Source organism: Sorex fumeus, unplaced genomic scaffold (assembly GCF_029834395.1).
Source record: "Sorex fumeus unplaced genomic scaffold, SorFum_2.1 ptg000078l, whole genome shotgun sequence".
NCBI classification, from domain to species: Eukaryota; Metazoa; Chordata; class Mammalia; order Eulipotyphla; family Soricidae; genus Sorex; species Sorex fumeus.
In genome coordinates this window covers 11,142,159-11,168,158 of record NW_026606135.1, presented here as the reverse complement: position 1 = coordinate 11,168,158, position 26,000 = coordinate 11,142,159, and the positions used below count along the sequence as shown (strand labels likewise).

Here is a 26,000-nt window from a genome sequence, read left to right as displayed (position 1 = left end):
TAAAATGGAATATTAACCAGGTTGGTATTCTCTCTCTCTCTCTCTCTCTCTCTCTCTCTCTCTCTCTCTCTTTCTCTCCCTCTCACCCTCTCTCTATTCAGAGATAACTCCTGATAGTATTCAGAGTCCATATGTAGTGATGCAGATCTAACCAGGACCAACCACAACCACGAACAATGCAATTTACTATCTCTCTGGCCCTGGGCTAGTATTTCTCAAGGTGGGTTTTTAGGGAGGACCAGATCCAGGCATGTTGGTGGCTGTAATGTAAGCACTGACAATTACAGTAACTATAAAACACAACGTAAATGTGGACACTGTAGCTCAAACAGACTGAAACTCATTCATGCCACAGGGATTTTTACAGAGCCTTCATTTAATAAGCTAAAGGGCATCATGGTTCTTCAAAGAGCTCCGATGCAGCATTTCCCACGCTTATTTAATCAGGGAATTTTCTTTCTTTCTTTTTTCAGAGTGTCTCATAGGATTAGCGTTCAAAACTTTGGGAAATCTGCTCCAGGCAGAAGTGAGCTACAGAAACAAGTTTATTTGTCATGCATAAAAGCAAAGCAACATTGACGCAACAGCTAACATTCAAGGTAGAGCCAAGTGCTGGAACGATGATGCAAGGAGCCTGGTAGGAAGGGTGAGAAGTGCATGTCAGGAGTGATGCCACAGAGACCCAAATGGCAGCAGTGCCAGAGAGTGGTATGCCAAGTCTCTTAAATGCTCAAACACCAGAGCAAGAAGTCTGGGAAGGACAGCGATGGCCAGACATATAGCCAGGAGCTGACATACTAATTCTCTGAAGTATCCCATTTTAGGTCTCAGCCTGAAATAACAGCAATTCAGATATAGGTCAAGGGGTTAGAACCAAGGATCAGATGAGAAAGCTGGCTCAGATGACTCAGCTAGCTAAGTACTCCTTGTCAAAATTCCTGGTACTCAACATGGTTCCTATCATCTAGTGTGAACTGCTTGAGTCTAGTGCACCCTATAGAGTTGAAGAGACCAATGTCAGAATTCTGGAGAGTTCTGGAATGATTTAGATAGGGGTCCTCAGTAAGGGTTTCAACACCAGATGGGAGTAAGAGCTTTAGAAATGCTTCTCTTCAGCCAATCCATCCTTGTGAGGGTAAGTTCTCGGTATGAAAGTGACCCAGTTCTTCCAGGTTAGGGGTTGGGCCTGACTGAGTATCCCAGAGCTCTAAGCAACCATCAGTCATTCAGTCTTATGTGTACAGAATCCAGTTCCAAACCTGCAACCTGACAGATAACTGAAAGTATTTTTAGATACGGTTATAAGCCCTCTCTGAGAAATCCTAGGGGGTGTCAGGGGAGTGAATAAATGTGGTTTTAGAAATCTAGAGCGATAGTACAGTGGATAGGGTATTTGCCTTGCATGTTACCAACTCCGGTTCCATCCCCAGCATCCCATATACCTTAAAAATGTATGAGAGTGGCTGAAGAGGTAACACAGGGGTTAAGGTGCTTGCATGCCTTGCATGCAAGGAAGCCCAATTCAATCATGGTACCATCTGGTCTCCTGAGCACTGCTGGAATGACCACCAATCATAGAGCCAGGTGCAACTTCTAAATATTACTGGGTGTGGCCCAATTCCCTCCCCCCCTACTTTCTGCCACCCTTGACAGAAAGAAAAAAAAGAAAGAAAGAGAATGTACAAGATTTTAACACAGTACTTAAAAATCCCTTTGAGGAACACTTCAGCAAAACAAGTTTAAGCTTGTTTCATAAACAAGCTCAGAGCAAAACTGGTCAGTAGGTGAGGAGGGAACTTTGGGAACTCCTTGGTTCTTACTAGAAACACAGAGGACAGGACGTTCCAAGGTGCTATTCAGAGAGGCAGTCATGTTCCAGAAAGGCAAGAAACATGGAACTTAGATCTTGTGTTTGATCTTGGGAGAGATTTTGTGAACTTTGAGTCTCAGCAGGCTCTTTTAAAGCTGATTACTTTAGGGGATCTTGGTATGTGGCTAAGTGGTAGGACACTTATCTAATAGGTTTGAGTTATGAATTTGTCCTGCACTGTTGAGTATGATTCTGATGATACTGCTGTTACTGCTGTTAGGGCCCCTAAGGCCATAATACAAATATAATATCTGCTGCTCCTCAAGTGAAGTGTGAAACTTTCTGTTCCCCAACCCACTCCACAGTGCAACAACAACAAAGGGTAGGGAAAGAAAGGGAGAAGACTGAATTATTCAGCATTCACAGTTTACAGATGAAGAAATGAAGACCCAGAGAGATTGATTGGAGGTGGGGTGGTGGTGAGGTTGGGTCATACCTGGTGATGCTCTGAGCTCAGGAATCACTCTTGGCAGGCTTGGGGGGACCAAAAGGGATGCCGGGGATCAAACCCAGTTCAGCCACATGCAAGGCAAGTTCCTTACTTGCTGTACTATCTCTCTGGTAGCCCAGAAGATTGATGTGTCCATGTGCCAGGGCGGGTTTTTGATAGGGTCAGTGACTAGACCTAATTCTCCCCAACACCGTGCCCTTCAACATCACACTATATATTACTTGGTTTTAAACTCAGATCCTACTTATGAGTTCTAGCAATTAGAATGCTCAGAATATTGGGAATTGGGAGTTGGGAAGGTGGCTCATTCGTATAGTGCATGCCTTGCATGTGTGAAGCCCCAAATTCAATTCCTGGCACTACCAAAGAAGAAAAAATGAATGCTTACTGATTATTTTAAATTGTCTACTTGACGAAGTCAAACTGGACACTTGACTTATTTGACCTGAAATTTTTTTCTTGATGACTCGGGACAAAGGGTCCATATATATATATAATATATATATTTTTTTAAATGTAGGAGTATGCTATTTATTTAGCCATTGATTAAGCTGATTGAATTGGGCATGAACTCTACATTTTTTTAAGTTTTTTTAGTTGGATATACATGAGATTTACCATTACAAAGCTGTTTATAATTGCGTTTCAGTCATACAATGATCCGGCACCCGTCCCTCAGCTAGGATACATTTCCCACCACCATCCCCCAATCCCTATCCCCCAACCCTGCCTCCCTCTATGGGAGGAAATTTCCTTCTTGCTCTCTCTCTCTCCTTTTGTTTTTGTGATTATAGTTTGCAATTCAGGTGCTAAGAGGACATGGTGTTTGTTCAGGGCATTTGGTATTTGTCGAGACTTTTGGAAGTACAGGGAGGTGGCGGTAGGGAGGTAGCCCATTCTGATTTCAAGAAAGCCTGGAGATTTCAGTCACAAAACCTGCATACCAGAATTTTTAGCAGATTATATCCTAGGAGCAATAGCACAGCGGCAGGGTGTTTGCCTTACGCGCAGCCAGCCCGGCAGAGCCAGGTTCGATTCCTCCGCCCCTCTCAGAGAGCCTGGCAAGCTACAGAGAGTATCTCGCCCCCATGGCAAAGCTTGGCAAGCTACTCGTGACGTATTCAATATGCCAAACACAGTAACAACAAGTCTCAAAAAATGGAGATGTTAGTGGGCCCACTCTAGCAAATCGATGAACAACAGAACAGTGACAGTGTTATATCTTAGTGAGGTCCGTCCTGAGACTGGCATTAGGGCCGGGAGTATGGCGGTGATTTTGGATTGTAGAAGAAAGTGACTGCTGGGGGCTCTGCTTGGGCAGGCTAACAGGTCAACCTGTCCCCCTCTGACTTACCCCTATCTGTTCAACCATGCTTGGGTCCGAGCTTAACTGAGGTTTTTGATCTCTTTTGAGATATATCTATGGGTCTTTGAAATAAGGCCAATAAGCAACCTTGCATAGCTGAGCTGGAGGTGGTTTTGGGTGTGACTCCCACATACCTAACTTTTGGCCGTTTAATTTCTTGGTAAACTTGGTCCCAAGTTGTTGGGGCCCAGCCAAAGGCACAGTGGCAATTTTGGGGTATCAGGAAGCCTGAAAGCACCATCAGGCTGCTGATGCACTTGCTCTGCAGGTACAGGCTGACTTGCTGGCGGCACCATACCCCCAGGATATGGGGGAGGCAGATATGGGAGTGCTTAGGGTTCTAATGTTATGATGATCTATTCTGGCACTGGGAGCACAGAGCAGTGGCTCTTGGAATCCCACTACCAACCACAGGAGTCTCCACTCCAGTCTGAGTGTTCTCCCTAACGGGGCTCACCCAAAACAACAGTGGAACTGGCAGTTGTGAGCATAGGTCTAGTGACCACAGTCAGGCATTCTCCAACATAGAATAAGTTAGATAATGTAAATTCTACATAGGAAATCAATTTCACCAAAATAAAATTTTGACGGAGTAGAATAAGTATATTTACTGGGCTATAATTAAATGGAAATCCAAAAATCAAACATACAATTCTTGGAAACTCAGTCTTTAGAAATTGATTACCCAGCAGGTCATCTGAAAGTTTGGCATGACATGGAATTTGTCATTCTGGGAACATAGCATATTACAATCTCTTCAACTAAAGAAGATGTACCTTCTGCTTTAAGATATCCACAGGCGTCTGATGGGCTTTTAGCTTCTTATTTTTAAGAAGCACTTTCCTCCGAAGTTGGTCAGGTGAGGGAAGCATTGGATCATCTGAGAAATCACTCTCAAACAAGAATTTAGTCACCAGTTTCTCTCCAAAAACAGTCTGAAAAGAATAAAGAGAAGCACAACATTAGTGCTTTTGTCTGCATTTGAATTACTAGATATTTGAACCCAGATGAGTTTTTGTAAAAATTCTATGGAGAGGACTGAGGAAAGAAGTTGTTCTCTCCCCACATCTGTCCCTTCCACCTCCTTCCACCAGTTTCTTCTTGAAAGGTAGGAGGGGTTTAGAAGGACAGGATGAAGGTCTGGGACAGTCTTCAGATGTAAAGAAGAAAAGTTAGGTAAACTAGACACCACTGTTTGTAAAATAACCTTCATTCCAATGTGAGTGAGAAGTCAAAAGGAGGGAGAGCTTTAAGTAGATAGAGAGTGAGGCAAAGAAGCAAGATAGGAGAGAATATGCCACCACTCAATATAAAGAACTGCAGCAACATTCTCAAAGATTTTCTGAGTAATGGTTTTCAAAACAAGAGACTGGAAGAAAATACAGCAAGTAGGCACTTGCCTTGTAAGCAGCAGAGCAGAGTTCGATCCCCAGAATCCCATATGCACCCTGAGCACTCAGGAGTGATCCCTGAGTGCAGAACCAGGTATAATCCCTGAGCATTACTGGGTGTGGTTCCTAAACCAAACCAAACCAAACCAAACCAAACCAAACAAAACAAAACCAAAACAACAAAACTCCAAAATGAAACATACATCCCTCTTGGAGGTGGGTGGTGAAGGGTGTACAACATAAAAAGGGAGAATAGAAATTATGAATTATGGAAACCCCTTTTTCTAGTTATATTTTAATTAGAGGAAACACAAACAAGACAGTAGCTCAAAGAGCTGCTTTGCACGTGGGAATTCAGGTACCATCCATCCTTGGCAATATAGAGTCCCAATGGCACTGCAAGTGTGGAAACTGGGGCTCCCACATGCAAAGTAGCTCTTTAAACTATGCTTCAACTGTTCTTTTTGCTGAGTTAATGGGACAGAGGGAGCAGAGAGAGAGAGAGAGAGTGAGTTTTCTAAAATTTCTGTCTTTTTCTACGTTTACTCTGGGTTGCAATACTTTGTGACCTTGGACTCCAGACTCAGTACTTGATGTTACTAGAGAAAATTGTATTTAATCCATCCCTATATAAAAAGAGAAATGTTTTGATACTGTGTGAGGTTTTTTGGACAAAATTTGTGTTCTGGAAAGAATATTTAAAAACAGACATCTAAGCCAGGAATGTGGCTCAAAGTAGTATAGTACACATTCCTGGCATGTGTAAGGCCCTGGATTTAATCCTCAGCACTATGTGCACCTGACTCCCAAATTGTCATTTTTAGCTTCCACAGTTAATAAAAGAGCTGGCTAAAAATAGATCTATTGATTTTTTTGTAGAAAACAATGTGTGTTAACATAAAGTTTTTATATATACTCAAGAAACTTGTAAGCAAATTTTCTCAGTTAAAAATCTTTCAAAGAGTTTTTTTGTTGGTTTGAGCACATTTCATTTGTTTAAAAACATAAAAGGCATCATATTTTTAAGAAGCTTCTGACACCAAGGACAGTAGATATAAGGGCCAGGGAGCTTGCTCCGTAGTTAGAAGTCTGCCTCATGAGCGGGTTGGGAGGGTGGGGGGTGGAGAAGGCAGTTGGAATAGAGAAGGGATCACTAAGAAAATGAGGGTTGGAGGAATCGGTCGGGATGGGAGATGTGTGCTGACAGTAGATAAAGAAGCAAGCATGATAACCTCTTAGTATCTGCATTGCAAACCATAATGCCCAAAAGTAGAGAGAGTATGGGGAATACAGTCTGCGATGGAGGCAGTGGGAGGGTGGGAAAGGTACTGGGGATATTGATGGTGGGGAATGTGCACTGGTGGACGGATGGGTGTTTGATCATTGTGTGATTGTAACTCAAACATGAAAACTTGTAACTATATCTCACGGTGATTCAATTATATATATATATATATATATATATATATATATATATGAAGCCTCTAAAAATATCCAACATTAGGAAATATGAAAATCATGTAGCCAAATTTTATTATTGTTATTTATTTATTTATTTATTTTTCTTTTTGGGTCACACCTGGAGATGCACAGAGGTTACTCCTGGTTCTGCACTGAGGAATCACCCCTGGCAGTGCTCAGGGGACCATATGGGATGCTGGGAATCGAACCCGGGTTGGCTGTATATAAGGCAAACACCCTACCTGCTGTGCTATTGCTCCAGCCCCGTAGCCAAATTTTAACAAGAACTTTGTGTTAATGAGATTGAGAAATGAGTGCCATGGTTTGGTAAGTGATGATAATGACAGTCATTTCTATCTGATACAGGGGTCTTTGTAAGTTTCTTTTAAGGGGGGAAGGTTGAACTAATTGTGGCAGTGCTCAGGGCATACTCAAGAATCAGTTGTGGCAGTGCTTTTAGGAGACAGTAAGTGGTGCTAGGGATCAAAGTGGGGTCAACACTAGAAGGTAATGTCTTAACCCCTGTATTATCTCTCCAGCCCCTGTGTGGTATTTTTATCAGTCAAATCACTGTTAGTGCTAAAACCATAGAGAAAAAAATTAATTAATTTATTATAAAAATTTAAATTATTTTTTTGAATTGAATCACTGTGAAATACACAGTTACAAAATTGTTCATGATTGGGTTTCAGTCATATAATAATACAATAAACTAATTTAAAACCAGGCACCTAATCCATTTAAAAATAATAATATTCAATTGCTTTTATTACTAAAAATTAGATAAGAAAAATATACTTAATTTTTAATAAAAATGCAAAAGAGTCTATGCAAAAGGGTTTTTGTATAATAAATAACAGTATTTGGGTCAATGATGTGACCCAGTAACAAAGTATCTCCCTTGCAGCATGAGAACTAGATTGCATGAGACCCCGCATCATTAAAAATGAAAAAGTTAAAAAATTGTTTTTGGAGTCAAAGTGATAATACAGTGGGTAGAGGGCTTGCACATAGCTACTCTAGGTATAATCCCCAACATCCCATATGATTCTCTGTGACTGCCAGGTGTGATGCCTAAGCACAGAGCCAGGAGTCGCCCTGAGCACTGCCAGGTATGGCCTAAACCACAATCTTCCCCCCATAAAGTTATTCTTTGTTTCTGTCTTTATTCCCTTTCACCTATTTTTCTATGTTACAATTGAGATACAGCATGTGTTACTAAGTCGTATATATAGAAAGTTTATACATAAGTCAACAAATGTACAAGTGAAATTCATGCTATAATATTTAACAAATGGGCGCATGTAATAGGAGGTGTTTAGAGATTTTTATTCCAAATGGTGACAAAGGAAGCAATGAAAAGTGAATCATTTTGTGGGGCAGTATTTGGGAGCATTTCTTTCAGCTTCTTTCTTCCAATGATAGCCACAGTTGTACAGATGCTCCCATCGTTGAAGGACAAAGTAAATGGAACAATGCACTTCTTTAGCAAGGTTGCCACTATATAGGTCTGCACTGTAGTTCTTTTGTATAGGGGCAAGCGGCAACCACACTGCTCATAGTAACTCTTGCTTTCAGTCTGAACTCTTTGACACTCGTATCCATAATACTGTGGGCCAGACACAACTTGACTTATTTGACCTGAGGTATTTTTAGTATTTCCACAAAAAACTGAGAGATGGCATGCTGGCATCCCTGAATTGATTGTGGTAACAGAAGCAGTGGAGAGTTGATCTTGCCTTATTTCCGCAAGCTTCTTGCAAAGTGTCAGGAGACCACGCAACAATGCTCATAGCACTCCAGATGAAAAGATGGATGGATCAAGAGAAAGAAAGCACAAGCTCTCAAGACACCTTTATTTCTCAGGTCTGAGAGCCCTGATTATACCTACTTAACAGTGGAGGCCCAATTGCAGAGATAAAACTCAAAAGCTGCTGTAAGACAAAGGCCAAGATACTGTCTTGTCTCTTTGCTAAGGGCTTACCTTAAAAATTTCTGCCATTTTACGTTGCTGAGGCAATGAACAGTGGTTCTCAATTGATATGATGATGGGCAGGTCAGAGTTGATGAAGGCACTTCGATCAATGGCTTCAACCACTTCCTGTAAGAGTCAAAATAGCTCATTAGAGGCTAGATATCTTTCCACGCTGACAGTAGACAAGGTACTTACTGCAATAAAAACATCTAAATTGTACACACAGGACTTTGGTCAAAAATATTTTTTAATCTGCTCAATTGTATATTCAAATTAAGCAAAACGATAGGTGTCATTTCATAAAGATACTAGACTTTTTGAGTTTTGTTCATATATTATAAGAAATAGTCACTAGGGGGCTGAATTTAATCTATCTCTGGATATATTTATATATATCCCAAATGGAGAGGAAGATAACTTTTTTTCTATCTGGAGAATACTGTAGATAAAAGATACTACACAGGATATGTCCTTGACTTCAATAAGTTTATAATATACTTGGGAAAAAAGAGATATATATTTCTTTATGTGTATGTGTAAATACAGTTACTAATTCCTACTCCTCTCAATACAGATTTCTATAGTTTTAAGAAGGTGAATAGGAACATGAGTTAAAGTGAAAATAGATGTAAATACAGTTACCAATTCCTACTCCCCTCAATATAGACTTCAATAGTTTTAAGAAGGTGAATAGAAACACGAGTTAAAGTGAAAATACATTTGAACCATCACTTCCACATATAAAATGAGATTCCTTTTCAGTCCAGCCACGGTTCAGAGAAAAATGATGGATCATAACCAAAGGCCCTCTGCTGAGGACAGCAATTGTATAATAAACTACCTAGACTTTTAAACAACTATTCAATGAGACAATTCTTCCTAAGTTATTAATCTATCTGGATGGAATCAATTCTCCTTTTATTTTTATTTTGGTTTTTTTTTAGGGGCGGGCTACACCCAGCAGTGCTCAGGGCTAAAGGAGTCAGGGCTGACTCCTGTGTCCATACTTAGAGATCAGTTCTAGAAAGTCCTAGCAGGCTTGGGGGACCTTATGGGGTATCAAAGATCAAACCCGGGTTGGATTGGATGCATGCAAATCAAGAATCTTACCTACTGTAATATCTCTATGGCCCCTATAACTTTAATTATTAAGTCATCTTCTAATACTTGCTATCAGCAGAATAGTGAGGCCAATGAACCTTATTTCCTATAGCAAGGGAATAACCTAAGTCTTTTATATATATATATATATATATATATATATATATATATATATATATCACTTTATGATGCAAAAACTGCAACAGTATTATGTGATAGTTAAGATAATGGCTGGAGCCATTAAGATAAGGGCTGGAGCGATAGCACAGCGGTAGGGCGTTTGCCTTGCACGCAGCCAACATGGCCGACCCGAGTTCGATTCCTCCGTCCCTCTCGGAATGCCCGGCAAGCTACGGAGAGTATCTCGCCTGCACGGCAGAGCCTGGCAAGCCACCCGTGTTGTATTCGATATGCCAAACACAGTAACAACAAACTCTCCAATGGAGATGTTACTGGGCCCGCTCGAGCAAGATAATGGTTACTAAACTTAGGTTCAATGTGAATATAATGAAAGTTCTACATCAATTCCAGAAGAATAAACATGTGAACATTCTACACTGCATGACAATTTCAGGAAATCTTTAAACTCAGGATAAGAATTCAGGATTAAGGTATAATTTAGTAGAATCACTGATTTAAATAACACATGAAGATAGTGACTCTTTGAAGATAGCCCTGAAGCTTACCTTGAAGGGAATTTTTGTTGTCAGTGTGTGTCCATGATAAATAATAGGCATCCCATCATCTCCATCCCAGCAGTCCAACTCTACGCTCCTACAGCCTTGCAGGAGGACCTGTATGATCAATGAATAAATCCACCAAAGATGAGAAACTTGAGATTAAAGTCTCAAAGTAAAACCTGCACATGTTTCAACTGTCTATATTCACAATCAGCGGTAAAGCAAAAGGGTGTACTAAAATAAATACTGCATTTTGGTCAAAGTTCATAATTAATCAGAGTAGGGAAGGGGAAGAAGTGATTGAGGTGTAAAAATATGTTTGCTGGAGTTGAATAACAATGGAAGGTGAAATTCAATAGCAAAACATGTATTTGGTCACTCAAAAGACTTCCAGATGGCACATCCTAAATTTAGAGAGGATCATTTGTTATCTGGGCAGCTGTCAGTGGAGATGAAGGTGTTCTTATCAAAGTTCAGAAAAACAAGTTGCTGATTCCTTAATAAACTAGTCATTTCTATGAATGTGATCAAGATAAAAGTATCCTCTACTTATTTTCAAACTCTGTCATGTAGTTAATACCTTTGCTATGAACATGAAACATGGAATAAAGCAGGAGCAAGGAGATCTAAAGATACAGCTTGCTTTCTAATCCTTTTTTTAAAGGCAAAAAATGACATATAATCTCCCAATTTTCCTCTTTCATTATGAAGACATTTTAAGTCGTTAGTTATCAGTTACAACTTATATCCCTATAAGTTATTATCTCATTATCTCTTCATGAAAGTGCTCCAGGAAGCACACTATCGATGATTCAAATGAGATACTATTTATTTGCAATACTGGATCTAGAACTAGAAGTTGAGTCACTGACAAATGTTTGGATACCTCTTCCGACATATAATCTATGAATACCCAAGAGATTATCACATATTAGAAGGGTAAACCAAATAGGAGGTAACTATATCTATGAATGGGCCAACCCACTGATTTAAAAACAAATAAAACTATTTTCATGTGATACCAATATAATGGAAACTAGAAGCCACTAGCTAGTGATTAATTCAAACCTATTTTAATTGAGAAACAAAGACTCCCTCTCTCCCTCCCTCCCTTCCTCCCCCCTCTCTCCCTTCTTCCCCCTCTCTCTCTCCCTCCCTCTCTCTCTCCCTCCCTCCCTCCCTCTCTCTCTCTCTCTCTATCTCTCACACACACACACACACACACACACACACACACTTAATTTTTTCTTCCTAGAATAATGAATTTCAAACTTTCTCTAATGGTGGATTTCTCTTTACAAATGGTCTATGTAAAGGAGGGGACTTCACCTGAGGGGGCTAAGTATGGGGCTCCTCCAATTCTGCTGCTTATATCCTTACTATCAGCAGCCGAGGCCACTTGGGAGATTCCTAGTTCTAAAATTACTACTCTACGTATACAATTCAGTTCTTCTATGTAAGAGTTTAACAAATAGATGCACATGTGTGTATGTGCATTTCATATGCATATGTGTGTAAGTGTATTTCACATTTCATACCAGCTAAGCTTGAGACAGAAATTTTGTCCAGGCTTTGAGGAAGATGTGGACTAATTCATTCAGAGAGAAAGGAATCTCCAGTTTTTTGGCTTTGTATATGATCTTTTCTCTTCCTGAAGACGTTCAGAAAATGGGCAGCATAAACAAGAAATTTGCAGAAAATTTAAGCTAGAGGCAATTTACATGAAGATCCTTGAGAGCTAGATATTTAGGTCAAAAGGATGTGCTTTTTCTAGTCTCGACAACTTATTAGCTTCAAAGAACATTCCCATGAATTAAAGTGTGTAGGGACAGTGCTTACAGCCTGTGCAATTTTTAAAAGTCAGCTGCCATAGAGATGGATTGATTGCAAAGCAAAATAAACAATATTTTGGGAATAACTTTGGAGTAAACCGCATTTTCTACTATGTTTTCCCACTGCAATATATTGATTTATTTAGCATTTAGGAAACTGATTAGATCATTTTTCCCATGGGAAAAAAATCTAATTTTACTTGGAGTAGGAGTTGGAGTAGGTCAAACTAACTTGGATCATAAAGTTATGATTCTCAAATAAGTATTTCCCCTACTAGAATAATGGTTAAATATAGATAAGGGAGTATAAAAGAAAACAAAAGAAGAAAACAACTAAACTTAAAGGCAGTCTCCCCACACCTCACATTCCTCCTGTTTCACAGAGAATAGTTTATAAATTCTTCAAAGGAGTCTTGGGTCAGGTTTTCAAGACTTTGAACATTATGTAAATGAAATGTTAATGAAAACCACATTCTGAGTGGGAAACTTAGTACCTGGCTGTAGAGTTCTACTGAGGATTCTCCTTTCAGCTGATGGCCTGTGAGGTAGGTATTGTGTGAAGATTCAATGTAATAGTAGGAGAGGGGCAGCTGTAATTCTTTCATGTTCTCCTGCGACTCATCATTTTTTGAGGCAAAATTATCTTTATCCATCAGAAACCTAAATAAAACAATTTTTCTTAAGATTTCATGAAAAAAAATATATGGTCTATGCAATAGAGAAGAATTATTTTAGAGGTTACCTTGCAAATCCTTCAAATGACATTAGGCCCTGATGACACATGCTAACGCTTGGCTCAAACTTCTGCAAAGAATATAAAAACAGTGTTATTTAGGTAAAGGAAACTAATGGGAAAAAAACCCAACCACCACCTCATTTTTAAAGCTGTTATTTTTCATCAGGAAACATCTAAACCAAATATTTGAACTAATTTAGCTGTGTAGTGGGAAGACGCAGTTTTTCAGTCCAAAAGAAAAACATTTACTTTAAGTGAGTTTATTATACAAAGCATATTTACTTAAGAGAAAGTAGAGAGCAAGAGAAAATAATAAGGTTGATTTATTGAAAAACAAGCTATCTGTTTATGTGGTTGAAAATGGGAGTAACTATAGGAGCTACTACAGAGCTGACAGGAGGAGAAATGAGAACACTAAGCACAGTGCCTGTTGCAAGCACTCAACCATACCGAGATAAAAATCTAACATTTTTAGCCTTTCCAGTGATCAAATCCAATTGCTGAACTGCTAATCCATTGATTCTCCATCAGTTTACAAGGAAGGTTAAGAAACTAGGAGACTAACACCCAAGAACGGCCGAGATTAGTACCAGGAATTTTGCTCCATGGCTTGGAGACCAGCCACACATGCTAGGGGAAAGGAGAGCTCAGATAGAGAAGGGAGCACCAAACAAAGGGTGTTGGGAGGATCCTCCCAGGATGGGAGAAGCATGCTGAAAGTAGACTATAGACCAAACATGATGGTCACCCATTGCCTCTTTTGCAAACCACAACACCCAAAAGGAGAGAGAGAACAAAAGGGAATGTCCTGCCACAGAGGCAGGGTGGGATGGGGGAATGGGGGGTGGGAGGGATACTGGGACCCGTGATGGTGGAAAATGGGCACTGGTGGAGGGATGGGTATTTGATCATTGTATAATTGAAACCCAAGCACAAAAATTTGAAGTCTACAACTGTACCTCAGGGTGTCTCACTAATAAAAATTTAAAAAAACCCTAGATGATCTGTTGCATGTGACACAACAATCAATGATCTTCCCGCACCATCTCCTTGTGCCATCTCCCGTGCTGGCTTCACATCTGCCAGCAACCATATCTTTCTTGCTTGGGCCATTGTATAACTTCCCACCTAGTCTCTCTGCTTCCACACCTCCTGCAGCCTCCTAGCGGTCAAAGTGACCTCTTGAAATAGAATCAAACACTGTTACTCTCTTCCTCAAAAATAGCTTTCCACTTCCCACGGACTAAAGTCAAACTTTTGATGACCTAAAATGCCTAGATGTGCCTGACTATTGGTCTGAAATTATGCCTATCATTGTCTCCTGGCTGATGTGGCTTTTTTGTTCATCAAAATATGGAGCTTGCTCCTGCCTCCATCCTTGAACTTGCACCTCCCTGTCTGCAATGCTCTTTTCTCAGATTTATTCATTCAGGTTTATTCATTCAGGGCTCCATCCTTCTCCTCCTCTCAACAGTGGCTGCGTGTACTCCTCCTAGCCCTCTTGCATGTCTCCATTTCTCTACTCAGCTTTGTTTTATTTCCAGAGTCCATTATTAGCTGAAATTTTGTTGTTCTGGGGTCTACTATCTGCCTCACCTACTAGAATGTAAGCTACTTTGCACTTGATCTTGACCAAAAGGCCGAGAAGCAAAGAATTTAAGCTGTTTTGAAGCAAAATTTGTTATTTATGCTTTCTATTCCCAGCTTGTGGACCAAAGCAAGACCCTGAAAGGAGCTAATAAATGACAAAAGGGCTGAAAACTTAGACTTAGTCAATTGAATGTGAAAGAACAAGAAGTTCTGATAACTTATAAGTGTTACTGAGGAGGGGGAGGCTTGGTCTATGTTAAATACATGTTAAATAAGAACACATGTATTTTGTATTTAAAATGCCTATACTTATGTCCTGGCAAACTACCCGTGACATATTCTATATGCCAAACACAGTAACAACAAGTCTCACGATGGAGACGTTACTGGGCCCGCTCGAGCAAATCGATGAACAACGGGAGGACCATGATACTTATGTCCCAGAATGAAGGTTTTGGAAAAAAGAATGATTTGTTACAGAACACAATCAGAGTAGTTAGAGGCTTTACATACATAGGCGTGTGTGCGCGCACACATACACACACACACACACACACACACACACACACACACCAGACACAAACCTGGATGATGCTGAGGATCTCATCATATGTGCAATGTTCCCCTTGGCAATTCACAAGGAAGTCATTAAGCTGGAGTATGCCAACTCCAAAGATGCCTAAAGATGTGCTCTCAATCCCAGTGCCATTTGTTACAATGCTTGCAGCAGCAATGGCATCGGATATCTGCCTCTGGTTGTCTGACAGCTGCTGTTTGCTCTTGATGAATAATCCCAAATCTGAGACATTTCTGGTCAACAAATCTGAAACAGAGTGCACATGCTAGCCAGCAACTTTCACAAAGGTCATTTGAATGACTCTGGTGTGGTGGAATTATTAAGTTGAAGTAATTCTTTATTAATTTGTCTAAACAAGCCATCAAACTTACTGGTTATTCTTGGCATCACATAGTGAAAGGGCAGCTGCAATAAAAAATGAAACTATGAATGAATAAAAGAAACTACGAGGGCGCTAGGTCTATGAACATGAAAGCCCACAAGTTTAGACTAAATAGAGTAAATGTACATTAATTTGGAAACCCGAGGTAAATTTGGTATTTTGTTTTTTAAAAAAACTACCATATTTTTATATTTTCAGAAACTGTAGATATACCCTTAAAACCACAATATTTCTGTACTTTAAAATGGAGGGGGACATGGAGGGGTAAAATGAAAGAAAGACACATGGAAAGACACATGTCCAAATGCTCCTGGTGTGTGCTAGAACTTTGTATGCATGACCCTATCATTAACAGCATTGTAAATCATAGTGCCTGAAAAATACACTAAAAAATGTTTAAAACATTTGTGTGATGGTGTCTGTATGAATATTTGCTTTCAACTCATTTGGGTAAATACCTAAGGGTATAATTGCTGGATTCTGTGGGAAGAGTATGTTTATTTTTGCAAGAAGTTGCCAAAATCTCATCTTACATTACCCCCAGCTGCACCATATTTGCATGAACTTTGTATGGCCTTTTATTTGAAGTTAAGACATTCTGGAAAATTGTCTGGCAGTTTCTAACAGAGTTAAAACTAGGTTTGTTATCTGATCCAGTAATTGTGTTCTGTGGTATTTACTCAAATGAGCTGAAAATTTACATACTCACAAAAATCATTACACAAATACTTTCAGCAGTTTAATTTATAATTGCCAAAACTCTGAAGTAACCAAGATATCCTTTGGAAGGTGAATGGATTAGAAAAGCTGTGCTACACTCAAACAGTGGTAAATAATTTAGCACCAAAAAGAAATTAACTATTAAGCCATGAAAAGACATGGTGGAACCTTAAACAGGTGTTGCTACCTAAAAGAACAACCCAAAATGCTACATTCACTTTGATTTCTACAATATGGCACTCTGGGAAAGGCAAGTCAATGGAACCAGAAGAAAAAAAATCAGTGATTGCCAGGACTCTAGAGGGATGTGAGAGGAATGAAAAGGTGAGGCATAGGTGATTTTAAATCAGAGAAACTATTTTGTATGATAGTATTATGGTGGACACATGTCATTATATATCTGCCAAAAGAAATATGATCTTAAACACAAAGTCACTCTAAGATAAATGTGGAACTTCAGTCTTCAGTTAATATTAAATAAATATTGGCTCATTTGTAACAAACATATTGTCGCAATGTAAGATGTTACTAATAGGAGAAACTCTGTGTGTATGTGTGCCTGTGTGTGTGTGGCAGGAAATATAAGGGAACACTTTGTATTTTCTGTTCATTTTTCTGTAAACATAAAATTGCTCTTTAAATAGTCTATCAGTTTTTCTTATTCTTTGATATATTTCTTTTTTAATTATTATTTTATATATTTTTTATTATAGCACCATTATTTAAAAGTTATTCAGAGTTGAGTTTTAGGCAAACAATATTGTAGCACCAATCCCACGACCAGTATCAGTTTCCTTCCACCAACATTCCCAGGTTCTCTCCCGTATCACCCACTCGGTTTTGGTGCAACAACTCACTCAACTAATCCATAGTTATTCACATCTTATGAAATTGAACAAGATTAATATTCTTAGCTTAAGGACTGCATTTGATTTTAAATAGTTAAGAAGCAACATGTGCGTGTTTCCTTTTCTTTTGGTATTTATAATTTCTAGCAAGAACAGAAGAGGCAAAAAACATTAGGGGGACATGGGCTGGAGGACTGGTCAATGTTTGGAAATTACAAGGGTATTGAGGGAGAAGAGGAGTTAAGATAAAGGAGGGTTCATTGTTACAACATTAGTTGGAAATGATCACTTTGGACAAGAACTGAATGTTGAAAGTAGGGCAAGAACTGAATGTTGAAAGAAGGTAAACATGACAACCTTTCAGCAACTGTATTAGACAAACCATAATGCCTAAAATGAGAGAAAGAAAGAGAAACAGAGAGAGAGAAAAGAGAGGTGCCTGCCACAGAGGAAGGTGGGAATGAGGGGTGGCTTGCAGAGGTGGGAGGGAAACTTGGGACACTGGTGCTGGGAAATTACACTGGTGGAGAGATGGGTGTTGGAATATTGTATGATTGAAATCCAATCATGAACAGCTGTGTAATGCTCTATCTCAAGGCAATTCAATAACTGTCCCTCCACAAAACAAAAACAAAAACAAACAACAAAAAAACAGATGACTAGAAAAAAATGCTTGGCTGGTGATGGTAATGGTAGTAGTAGTGAGTGTATGAAGAACCAAACTTCAAACTTTCCGGTTTATATATTTATAGAAATATCCTGGATCCTCAGAAGTGCTCCGTTAAGATCTCTCCAGACTCTCTTTGTCAAGGGCAGACAACTGTCACATTGGGGCTGAGTGCCCATTTGTCCGTAAGCAGGGAAAAACGTGGTGGTTCTCAACTGGGATATATGATTACACACATCTGCAGCATTTGGAAAAGGGTAGGAAAGGGTTTTGGACGTTAGAACAACAGGAGGCTTTACTATAGTTAATGTAGTATAGTAATGCTGGAATATATGAATAGTACTTCATGATGATGAAAATACAGAGAGAAGTTGTTCCTAATATCAACAGTATGTCTCTAAGACACCTGGAAATAATTCTCTAAGGTTTTCACCATGTACCAGACAATAGCATGCTCTGGAAACATGCTGAGGGTTTGTGTGATTTTCAGAGAAAGGTCTCAAAGGAAAATATTAACTGCTGTACAAACCGAGGTCGGGTTGGAGATCACTGGTATTTTCATCAATTGTTAGGTTGGTGTAGAGTGCGGTTGACTCAGGGCTGGCTCTGTTGCACGGCACGGCGTAGAGGTCAAAGAGATCCTTCAGGTCCTTGCGGCTTCTTACACTGATGAGGGGTGAGAAACAACTGAATTTAGTAGTGTTAGAAAAATATCAGGCTGAGAAAGTGTGAGAAGAAAGATGCTGTACCTGAATGATTTGAACAGCTCAACAAATTCAACAAAACTCATGTTGCTGTCTGAAACCATGAAGCTCTGAAAGCCCTTCATTCCTCCTTTGATCCGCCCATGCCAGCTGCTACTGCTCCAAGCACTGCAACAAAGATAGCCTTCAATAGGCAAGACTGGAGGCCAGTTTTGTCCTTCTGAACCAACATAAGATCTCTGATTAGCAAACTGAGCAAAAAAAGGTGTGATGCAAACCATTTAAGATAGAGGCTATATTCCAGGCTCCTTTTCCAATTCTCTCCAAACTAGTTTATATGGTCTCAGGAAATAGAAATACACATTAAAGCCAGTTGGTGTTGGTATTCTATTTAATGAGGGCACTAAGTTGAGGTTAACATACTCTGCCAATAATTATAGTTCTTTGAAATTACAGGTCATTTTGGGGGCATTTGTTCTTTTTTTTTTTTTTGCTTTTTGGGTTACACCCAGTGATGCACAGGGGTTACTCCTGGTTCATACATTCAGGTATTACTCCTGGAGGAGCTCAGGGGACATATAGGATGCTGGGAATCGAACCTGGGCTGTCTGCATGCAAGGCAAATGCCCTATCCACTGTGCTATCACTCCAGTCCCTTTTGGGGCATGTTTTATTTATTTCTTTATAAAGTTGTTCATAATTACATTTAATATTCCAACACCAATTCCAACACCATTGCACCTTCCCACTACCATTATTTCCAACGTTCCCAATTACTCCTCTTTATTTCCAGTTTTCCTCAACCAGGCTGCCCCTATAGCAGGCCCTAAGGTCACTGGGTTTTATAAAACACATGAGTCCAGAGTTTCCAAGAAAAGTGACTTCAAAAAAGAGTCTTAAATTACTCAGTCATAAAGTTTGGATAATTAAGTGTATTTTCCCTTATATTTTCAATTATGGAAATAGATTTCAGATGAAAGTCTTGAACGTATCAATGTTTTTTTAACCAGTTCTTTGATGAAAACAGGGACAGATTTTTAATATTAATGGAAAATGTGAGTCACAAAAATACTAAGAATGGTAAGGTGTCAACTCTGCGTAGGATTATATTTGCCATCAGCTAAGCTATATCTATTCAATAATAAAAAAAAACTCAACTTGGTTACAAACTTAGTCTACTTGCTCCACAATATTTTTAGTTGTTATAGTTCCCTGACAGGACAGTATGAAAAGTGTTTTGATTATAGTTTTTAGTGAAATCTGTGAACAATATGGTTTTAAATAACATTTTTCATTTTTTAAACCAAGTATTTTAATGCCTAAAATTTTACAGAATGTTATAATGAATAGTCAGTTTACCCTCCATCCTGGTAACAATATTTATTCATGGAAAATTATCCTGTGTTGACACCTAAGGTCATCTTTGTTAATGGAGGAGTATTACAGAAGACTGGATTTATAGTTTTTTGCAGGTATAAGTTGTTGATCCCCAGCAGAGATTTGGAAATGGGGGGTTCAAGAAGAGAAAAGGGAACAAATAAAAGGCTTTATCATTTGCTTTTACACAGTATATTATTGTCTTCCAGTTAGAGCTTTAGCTGTTATCTGAAGACAACTGACTCCCTTCGATTTTAGGAAACTCCTTTGGCCAACGTTTCTTCTTTTCAGGCTCTGTCTTGTGTTCTCCTTGAAAGGAATTTAGGTTTGTTTTACTCTTTTAGCTTGTCTTTTCTTTCTGTTTTAAAATGTTTGGTGGGCACTGATCCCTGAACTCCTCTGGTGGGATCTTGTCATCTTGCATCTGGCATTTTAGGTTCTTTACTTCCACCCTCTTTAAAAATTACAAAAAAATTACTGTCTTTGTTCTATCTTTTCTTTTTTTTTAATTAAATTTTTTTTCTTTGTCTTTTGGGTCACACTTGACGATGGTCAGGGGTTACTCCTGGTTTTGCACTCAGGAATTACCCGTGGCAGTGCTCAGGGAACCATATGGGATGCTGGGGATCAAATCCTGGTGGGCCGCATGCAAGGCAAATGCCCTATTCATTGTTCTATTGCTCCGCGTCCTGTTCTATATTTTCTTGTTTATGAATGACTGAAATAAAGGGAAAGAAAGGGATAATAAAAGCTGACTATTTTATTTACCTAGAATACTGTAAGCTGAAAATATAAGGAAAGAATTTTGATATTTTGCAACTTTTTATTTTGCTACAAACCTCGAGAAAAATTGCAAGAATGGTTCAAATATGCAGACATCTGAAGGTATGGATGATATTCATTATTCACACTGTGGAAGAAATATTCCCTTTGAAATGTGATTTACTATAGGGTTGCTTTACTTAATGAGAGTGAGATGAGAGTGGAAGGAAGAAAGAAGAGAAAGAGACATTTCCTTAGTCAATGTCTGCATACCTCCTTCCTCCCCTGACTTCTGTTTGAGAAAGTGGAGAGTACCTTAGTTTTATCTTAGTTCTGTTTGGAACTTTAGTATTGGGGAGAAAAAGTTGTGACATTCTTGGTGCCTTTGGAGGTCACTCATTTTAGTTTTTTTTTTCTCAGAGGGGGTAAATATTTCATGTCTGTAATTTCTATGAACCTTATGAAATATTTTACATCACTGTCTTTAAAATTATATCCTCCTCTAATAAAGCCTTTCCTCCAAAGCTTATCGATGAGAATATTATCAGATATATTTCACTTATTAGCAAAGGATTTAACAGCTTACATTAAACTTAATGTATTCCTCACTAAAAGTAGTTTATACACTGGGGTTTTTTTGGTAGAAAATGATAGAAGTATCTTACGATTGCTCTGTTTAGCACTGTAGCCACCAGCCACCGGGTTCATGAGATACCTCTAGATATTGCTAATGTGATCAGGAATCGAGTTTTTGTTTTGTTTTGCTGGTTTCTTTTTGGGAGCCTCACCCAGCTGTGCTCATGGCTTATCCTGGCACAGGAACGACTCCTGGAGGGCTTGGGGGACCATAAGGGGTGTCTGGCATTGAACTCAATTTGGTGAAAAGCAAGTGCCTTACCTATTGTACCATCGCTATATTATCTTGCATTTTCAATAAAATTTAAATTAAAATTGTTTAAAGTTGAATAAAAATAGCAACCATATTTTAGCACAGATTTCGAGAATTATACCATGGGTTTTGTTACCACCATTGACTTTTGAAGGCTTGGTCTCTCAAATACTAAGAAGCAGTTTAGTAATATTACAAGAAAAATCCCAAATCAGCAACATCTGAAGTATTTCAGCACTTCATGATTTCAGTTTTCAGTGTGACTGTTAGAAGCGGATAGCCTTTGCATAGAGCCCTTCTACACAACTGGAATGATGAGAGACTCTTGCTGCTTTTATCATGTTAAGGCCCCACCTGGACGGACTCTTGTTTGAAGAAGACAGCACAGGGGAGGACACTGGCCTGATGGGAGATGATGTCCCGGTAGCCATGTTAGGAGAGCCAGCCGTGGTCAAAGAGTGCGCTCGTCTGGAAGGGAGAGGGTTGGGAGGGGCAGTGATGGCATTTGCCTCTGTAAGAATGAAAGACAGAAAAGACACAATGATTTCCATCATACTTATCCTCAGAAACCAACACAAACCAAAACGCCCGAATGCCTACACCTATCTGCTTGTGCAGGCGATTTCTATATATGAAGCATTAAATTATATATATATATATATATATTTGATTTTTGGGTCACACCTGGAGATGCACAGGGGTTACTCCTGGCTCATGCACTCAGAAATTACTCCTGGCGGTGCTCGGGGGACCATATGGGATGCTGGGAATTGAACCATGGTTGGCTGCATGCAAGGCAAATGCCCTACCCACTGTGCTATTGCTCCAGCCCCACATTAAAATATTTGGATGGCTATGCTGAATTTGGTGGCATTTTTAGCCTGGTGACACATCAGACTCATCTGGAAATGACTGTCTATATAAAAATAGTTTAGTTTGTTGAGGTCTCTACCAGAAAGTTTCTGAATGTTTCAGGTGGTCTGGGGGAGAGCTCTACTATTTTGCCAGTGTCAAGAATCACTAGCCTAATTCATCAAATTGTCTCTTGCAGAGTTAATATTCCCCATTAATAATGGCAAGTTTGTTAATAGGAGTTTTATTCCAAGTATACTATACTTGCATGAAATTTTTTTTTAAATTGAATTACCATGAGATATATAGTTACAAAGTTGTTCACGATACAGTCTCTTTATGAAATTTTTTTGGTTCTATTTTCCAGTTAAAAATAAAGGAAGATAGATTTAGCAAGATAAAAAGTATTGTTAAGAATGCCCATAATCCTTAAAACCTACAACTTAAACCGAACGTCTGCTTTATTTGCATACACACCCTTCCTCTCTCTCATGTGAATATATGCTTTACCTGTTTCCTCTTGTTCATTATTGTCTTGTGGGTCAGAACCACTGCGGCTCCGACACTCTTTGTGTATTTTGACCTTTCTGGTGGCCGTCTCATCATCAGTTGCCTCTCCACTCTCACCCTGGGAACACAAAACAAACATTACTTCTCTTCCTGCATTTCTCTCCATCATTATTTTAGCTTGGGCAGACATCTATCTCCTGACGCACCATCTACCCCAGGTGAACTGAGCAAAGACCTACAAGTGGCCAAGCATTCTAGTATTACATGACCCTACTAATTCTTCACTATACAGATTCTTTACTCTTGGTTCCTCCATATGGAGGCATAATGTTGAAGCAGATTAAGTTCAATTTTGGTATCAATAGTCTCTCACAAGTAAAGAGTAGGATAACTCTTTTTCCAGATAACTATGAATGAACTATGTCGTATTGATAATTTATAGATATATAAATAACATCTAATATACAGTAATTATATGCTTATTTTCTAATTTGGTAAAAACACATACATTGGTAATTATACAATGTATAGTTAGTATACAGCAGTGTTAACTGTAAGTACTTTTCTGTCAACAAATCTCTAAAACTTCATCTTGTAAAACAGAAACTCTCTATATTCACTTAATTCTTTCACTTCCATTTCTTCTTCTCTTAGCCTGTGAACAACTATGATTCTGCTTTCTAACAGTCTGATTCTTCTAGGTACTATTAGAATGTTGTTATAAAGAATGTCAACTATAAGTGTAATCAAGCAGTATTTGTCCTTTTTGTGACTGGCTTATTTCACTTATGATAATGTCATTAAGGTCCATTATTCACATACACGTGGCAGATTTTTTTTTAAGGTTATGCTTAGTGGTGCTTGTTCTACTGTACGTATAAACCACATCTTCTTTACTTTTCACCCTTGAATCAACATTTGGAACACTGCTAGTGATAATATATTTAAAATTATGTGCTATCTATTGCATTTTGCCCCTCTCAGATCATCATAGTTAGATCCTTTTCCTTTCTCCTCTTTCTCGCTCTCCACCGACTCCATGCTTCACCTGGTAGCATGATCCTGTGCTGTCTCAAACAAGTCTTCATTCCTAACTCCTGCTTCCCCAACCAGGGATACTTTTATGTTGTCTGTACTGAAAACAGATTGGTCCTCTAGTACCCATCTGCCACTAACTCGGTGAAGTTTTCTCAGCCCTATATTTTCCTTTTTTATGCTCCCGGGACACTTTGTAGATAACCTGGTTTGCATGATGGCTAACACTTATAGATCTCTCTGTGGATCCAGAAACATTCCTGTTTGACTCATTTCTTAGCACTTGACCTGATTCCCGGGAGCTGCCTGGTGTGCATTTAAATTACATTTGTTTGGAACTTCATTTTGTCCCAACATCAAATCACAAGACAGTTTATGGCAATGAGGTCACAGTATTGTGCTGGATGATTAAGTTTGATACTTAATAAACAAATAACACTCTACCCTCATAAGCATTTTCTTTTTTTTCTTGGTGGTGCTTATGCCCAAAGTGTTGTTTCTCTGCATGTTTGGCTTCTCAGCACTCTTTGCTGATGTCCCAGGGCTGGGGTTTCGAGTACTCCATCGTCTGCCACCAAATAACTCCACAGCATGAGCCAGAGTTGGACCTTCATACCGTCCATCCTCCTATAAAAGAACCACATGGCTGAGCACATAAGAAAACAGCAAGCAATGTGGAAGCAAATATATTAATAGCTTCCAGTAAATTCCCAGAGATAGAATTTCACAGGCAATGACACAATAATAACGTCCTGGCCACCCAAGTGGCTTTACTTTCTGAAAGCTACGACTTCTTTTTGAAGATTTCATCATGTCCTCCTTCGTCTTTGTCACATCCCTGCTGAGCTCCAGTGATTTGCTTTCATAGGGCCACGTTCAACTGGGATGAAAAAAATACCTTCCCAGTCACAAAGTTGTGTTCTAGAATTACCACCAAGGGAAAATTCACTAGGTTGTTCACCACAAATAAGGACTTTGGAGGATTTGGGATTTCTCTCTTCTTTTCTCCCCCCTTTCTCTTTTCTTTTCGATCTTCTCCTTCTCTCTGCTTCCTTTATTTCTCTCTTTCTCTCTCTGAATCTTTTGAAGTAAAATAAAGTTCCACTTGTTATTACATCTCTGCAGAGATAACAGGTAGTTTTCTCATCAAGTTTGATGCTTGGAAAAGTCTGACTTGAAATATAACACAGGGGGCTAGAGTGATAGCACAGCGGGTAGGGCGTTTGCCTTGCATGCAGCCGACCCGGGTTCAATTCCCAGCATCCCAAATGGTCCCCCGAGTACTGCCAGGAGTAATTCCTGAGTGCATGAGCCAGGAGTAAGCCCTGTGCTATCACTGGGTGTGACCCAAAAAGCAAAGAAATATAACACACATGACATACATGTAACTCACTTTTAAAGAGTTAAAATAGTTGGGGTCCCATGACTGATATTACCCAGGGGCTTTGGAACACCATGAACATTATGATGTTATGAGCTGCAAGGGGCAGGAGGTGGTTTACAACAGCTGCTCTTCATGAGGCAACTCCATGTAACATGCAGTGAACTGACTCAGGAATTTACTAATTCAGCACTGGCCAACAAATCTCTAAGTTAGGAAACTCAGCTAATAAAATTACAAAAAGTCACATCTGTATTAGAGGCAATATTGGTAATGTTTTACACGTTGCATAAAAGTTCTCTTTTTAAATGAATTTCATTTGTTCTATACTTTCTGCAAATTTTAAGGCTGGTTCTCTCCTCTGTAATTCTAAAGGAAGAGCTTGTAAGTATATTTTGCTTTGTAGTAAATAATATGCAAATGTTAGAGGCTTTACCTGTTTTTTTTTTTTGTTCCTTCACTCTGGGTTCAATACCTAATTGATTTTATTTTTATTTTGGGGACATCCAGGTGATGTTCTATGCGCAATTATCAGCCGACCACACCACAGACACAGTGCAAAGGCCAGAGGATGTGATGCTGCTCAGGCTCTGCAGTATTGGGGATATCCAGGTCACTCCTGCAGTGCTGGGGTCCTCCAGAGCCACAACCAGTTGTGCTTGGGTGGTCTCTAGAGCTGCATCCAGCAATGCTTGGAGGGACTATGTCATACTGAGAACTGAACCCAGGCCAGGTGGGTGCTAGACATGCATCCTAACTGCTACACTAACTCATGGTCTCCACTGATTTTATGACTGGAGTTGTGCCCTCCCACTTTCTTCCTTTATTTTAGATACTAGATAC

At 39.2% G+C, this 26,000-nt stretch overlaps 1 protein-coding gene across 2 annotated transcripts in view; it reads right to left on the bottom strand.

Annotated features, from left to right (window-relative positions):
• The window catches only part of PLCE1 (phospholipase C epsilon 1), a 343,363-nt gene that overhangs the window by 43,009 nt on the left and 274,354 nt on the right, over positions 1-26,000 (bottom strand). The window contains exons 9-19 of one of the 2 annotated variants that reach the window (XM_056130466.1): positions 24,221-24,403; positions 22,742-22,859; positions 21,734-21,890; positions 18,397-18,519; positions 18,177-18,313; positions 15,038-15,276; positions 12,870-12,931; positions 12,622-12,787; positions 10,302-10,409; positions 8,524-8,640; positions 4,464-4,622 (exon numbers count right to left, since the gene is read on the bottom strand). In XM_056130466.1, the coding sequence (XP_055986441.1) occupies positions 4,464-4,622; positions 8,524-8,640; positions 10,302-10,409; positions 12,622-12,787; positions 12,870-12,931; positions 15,038-15,276; positions 18,177-18,313; positions 18,397-18,519; positions 21,734-21,890; positions 22,742-22,859; positions 24,221-24,403 (1,569 nt within the window). The remainder of the gene's footprint in view (positions 1-4,463; positions 4,623-8,523; positions 8,641-10,301; positions 10,410-12,621; positions 12,788-12,869; positions 12,932-15,037; positions 15,277-18,176; positions 18,314-18,396; positions 18,520-21,733; positions 21,891-22,741; positions 22,860-24,220; positions 24,404-26,000) is intronic. The other variant, XM_056130467.1, reaches the window with a different exon arrangement.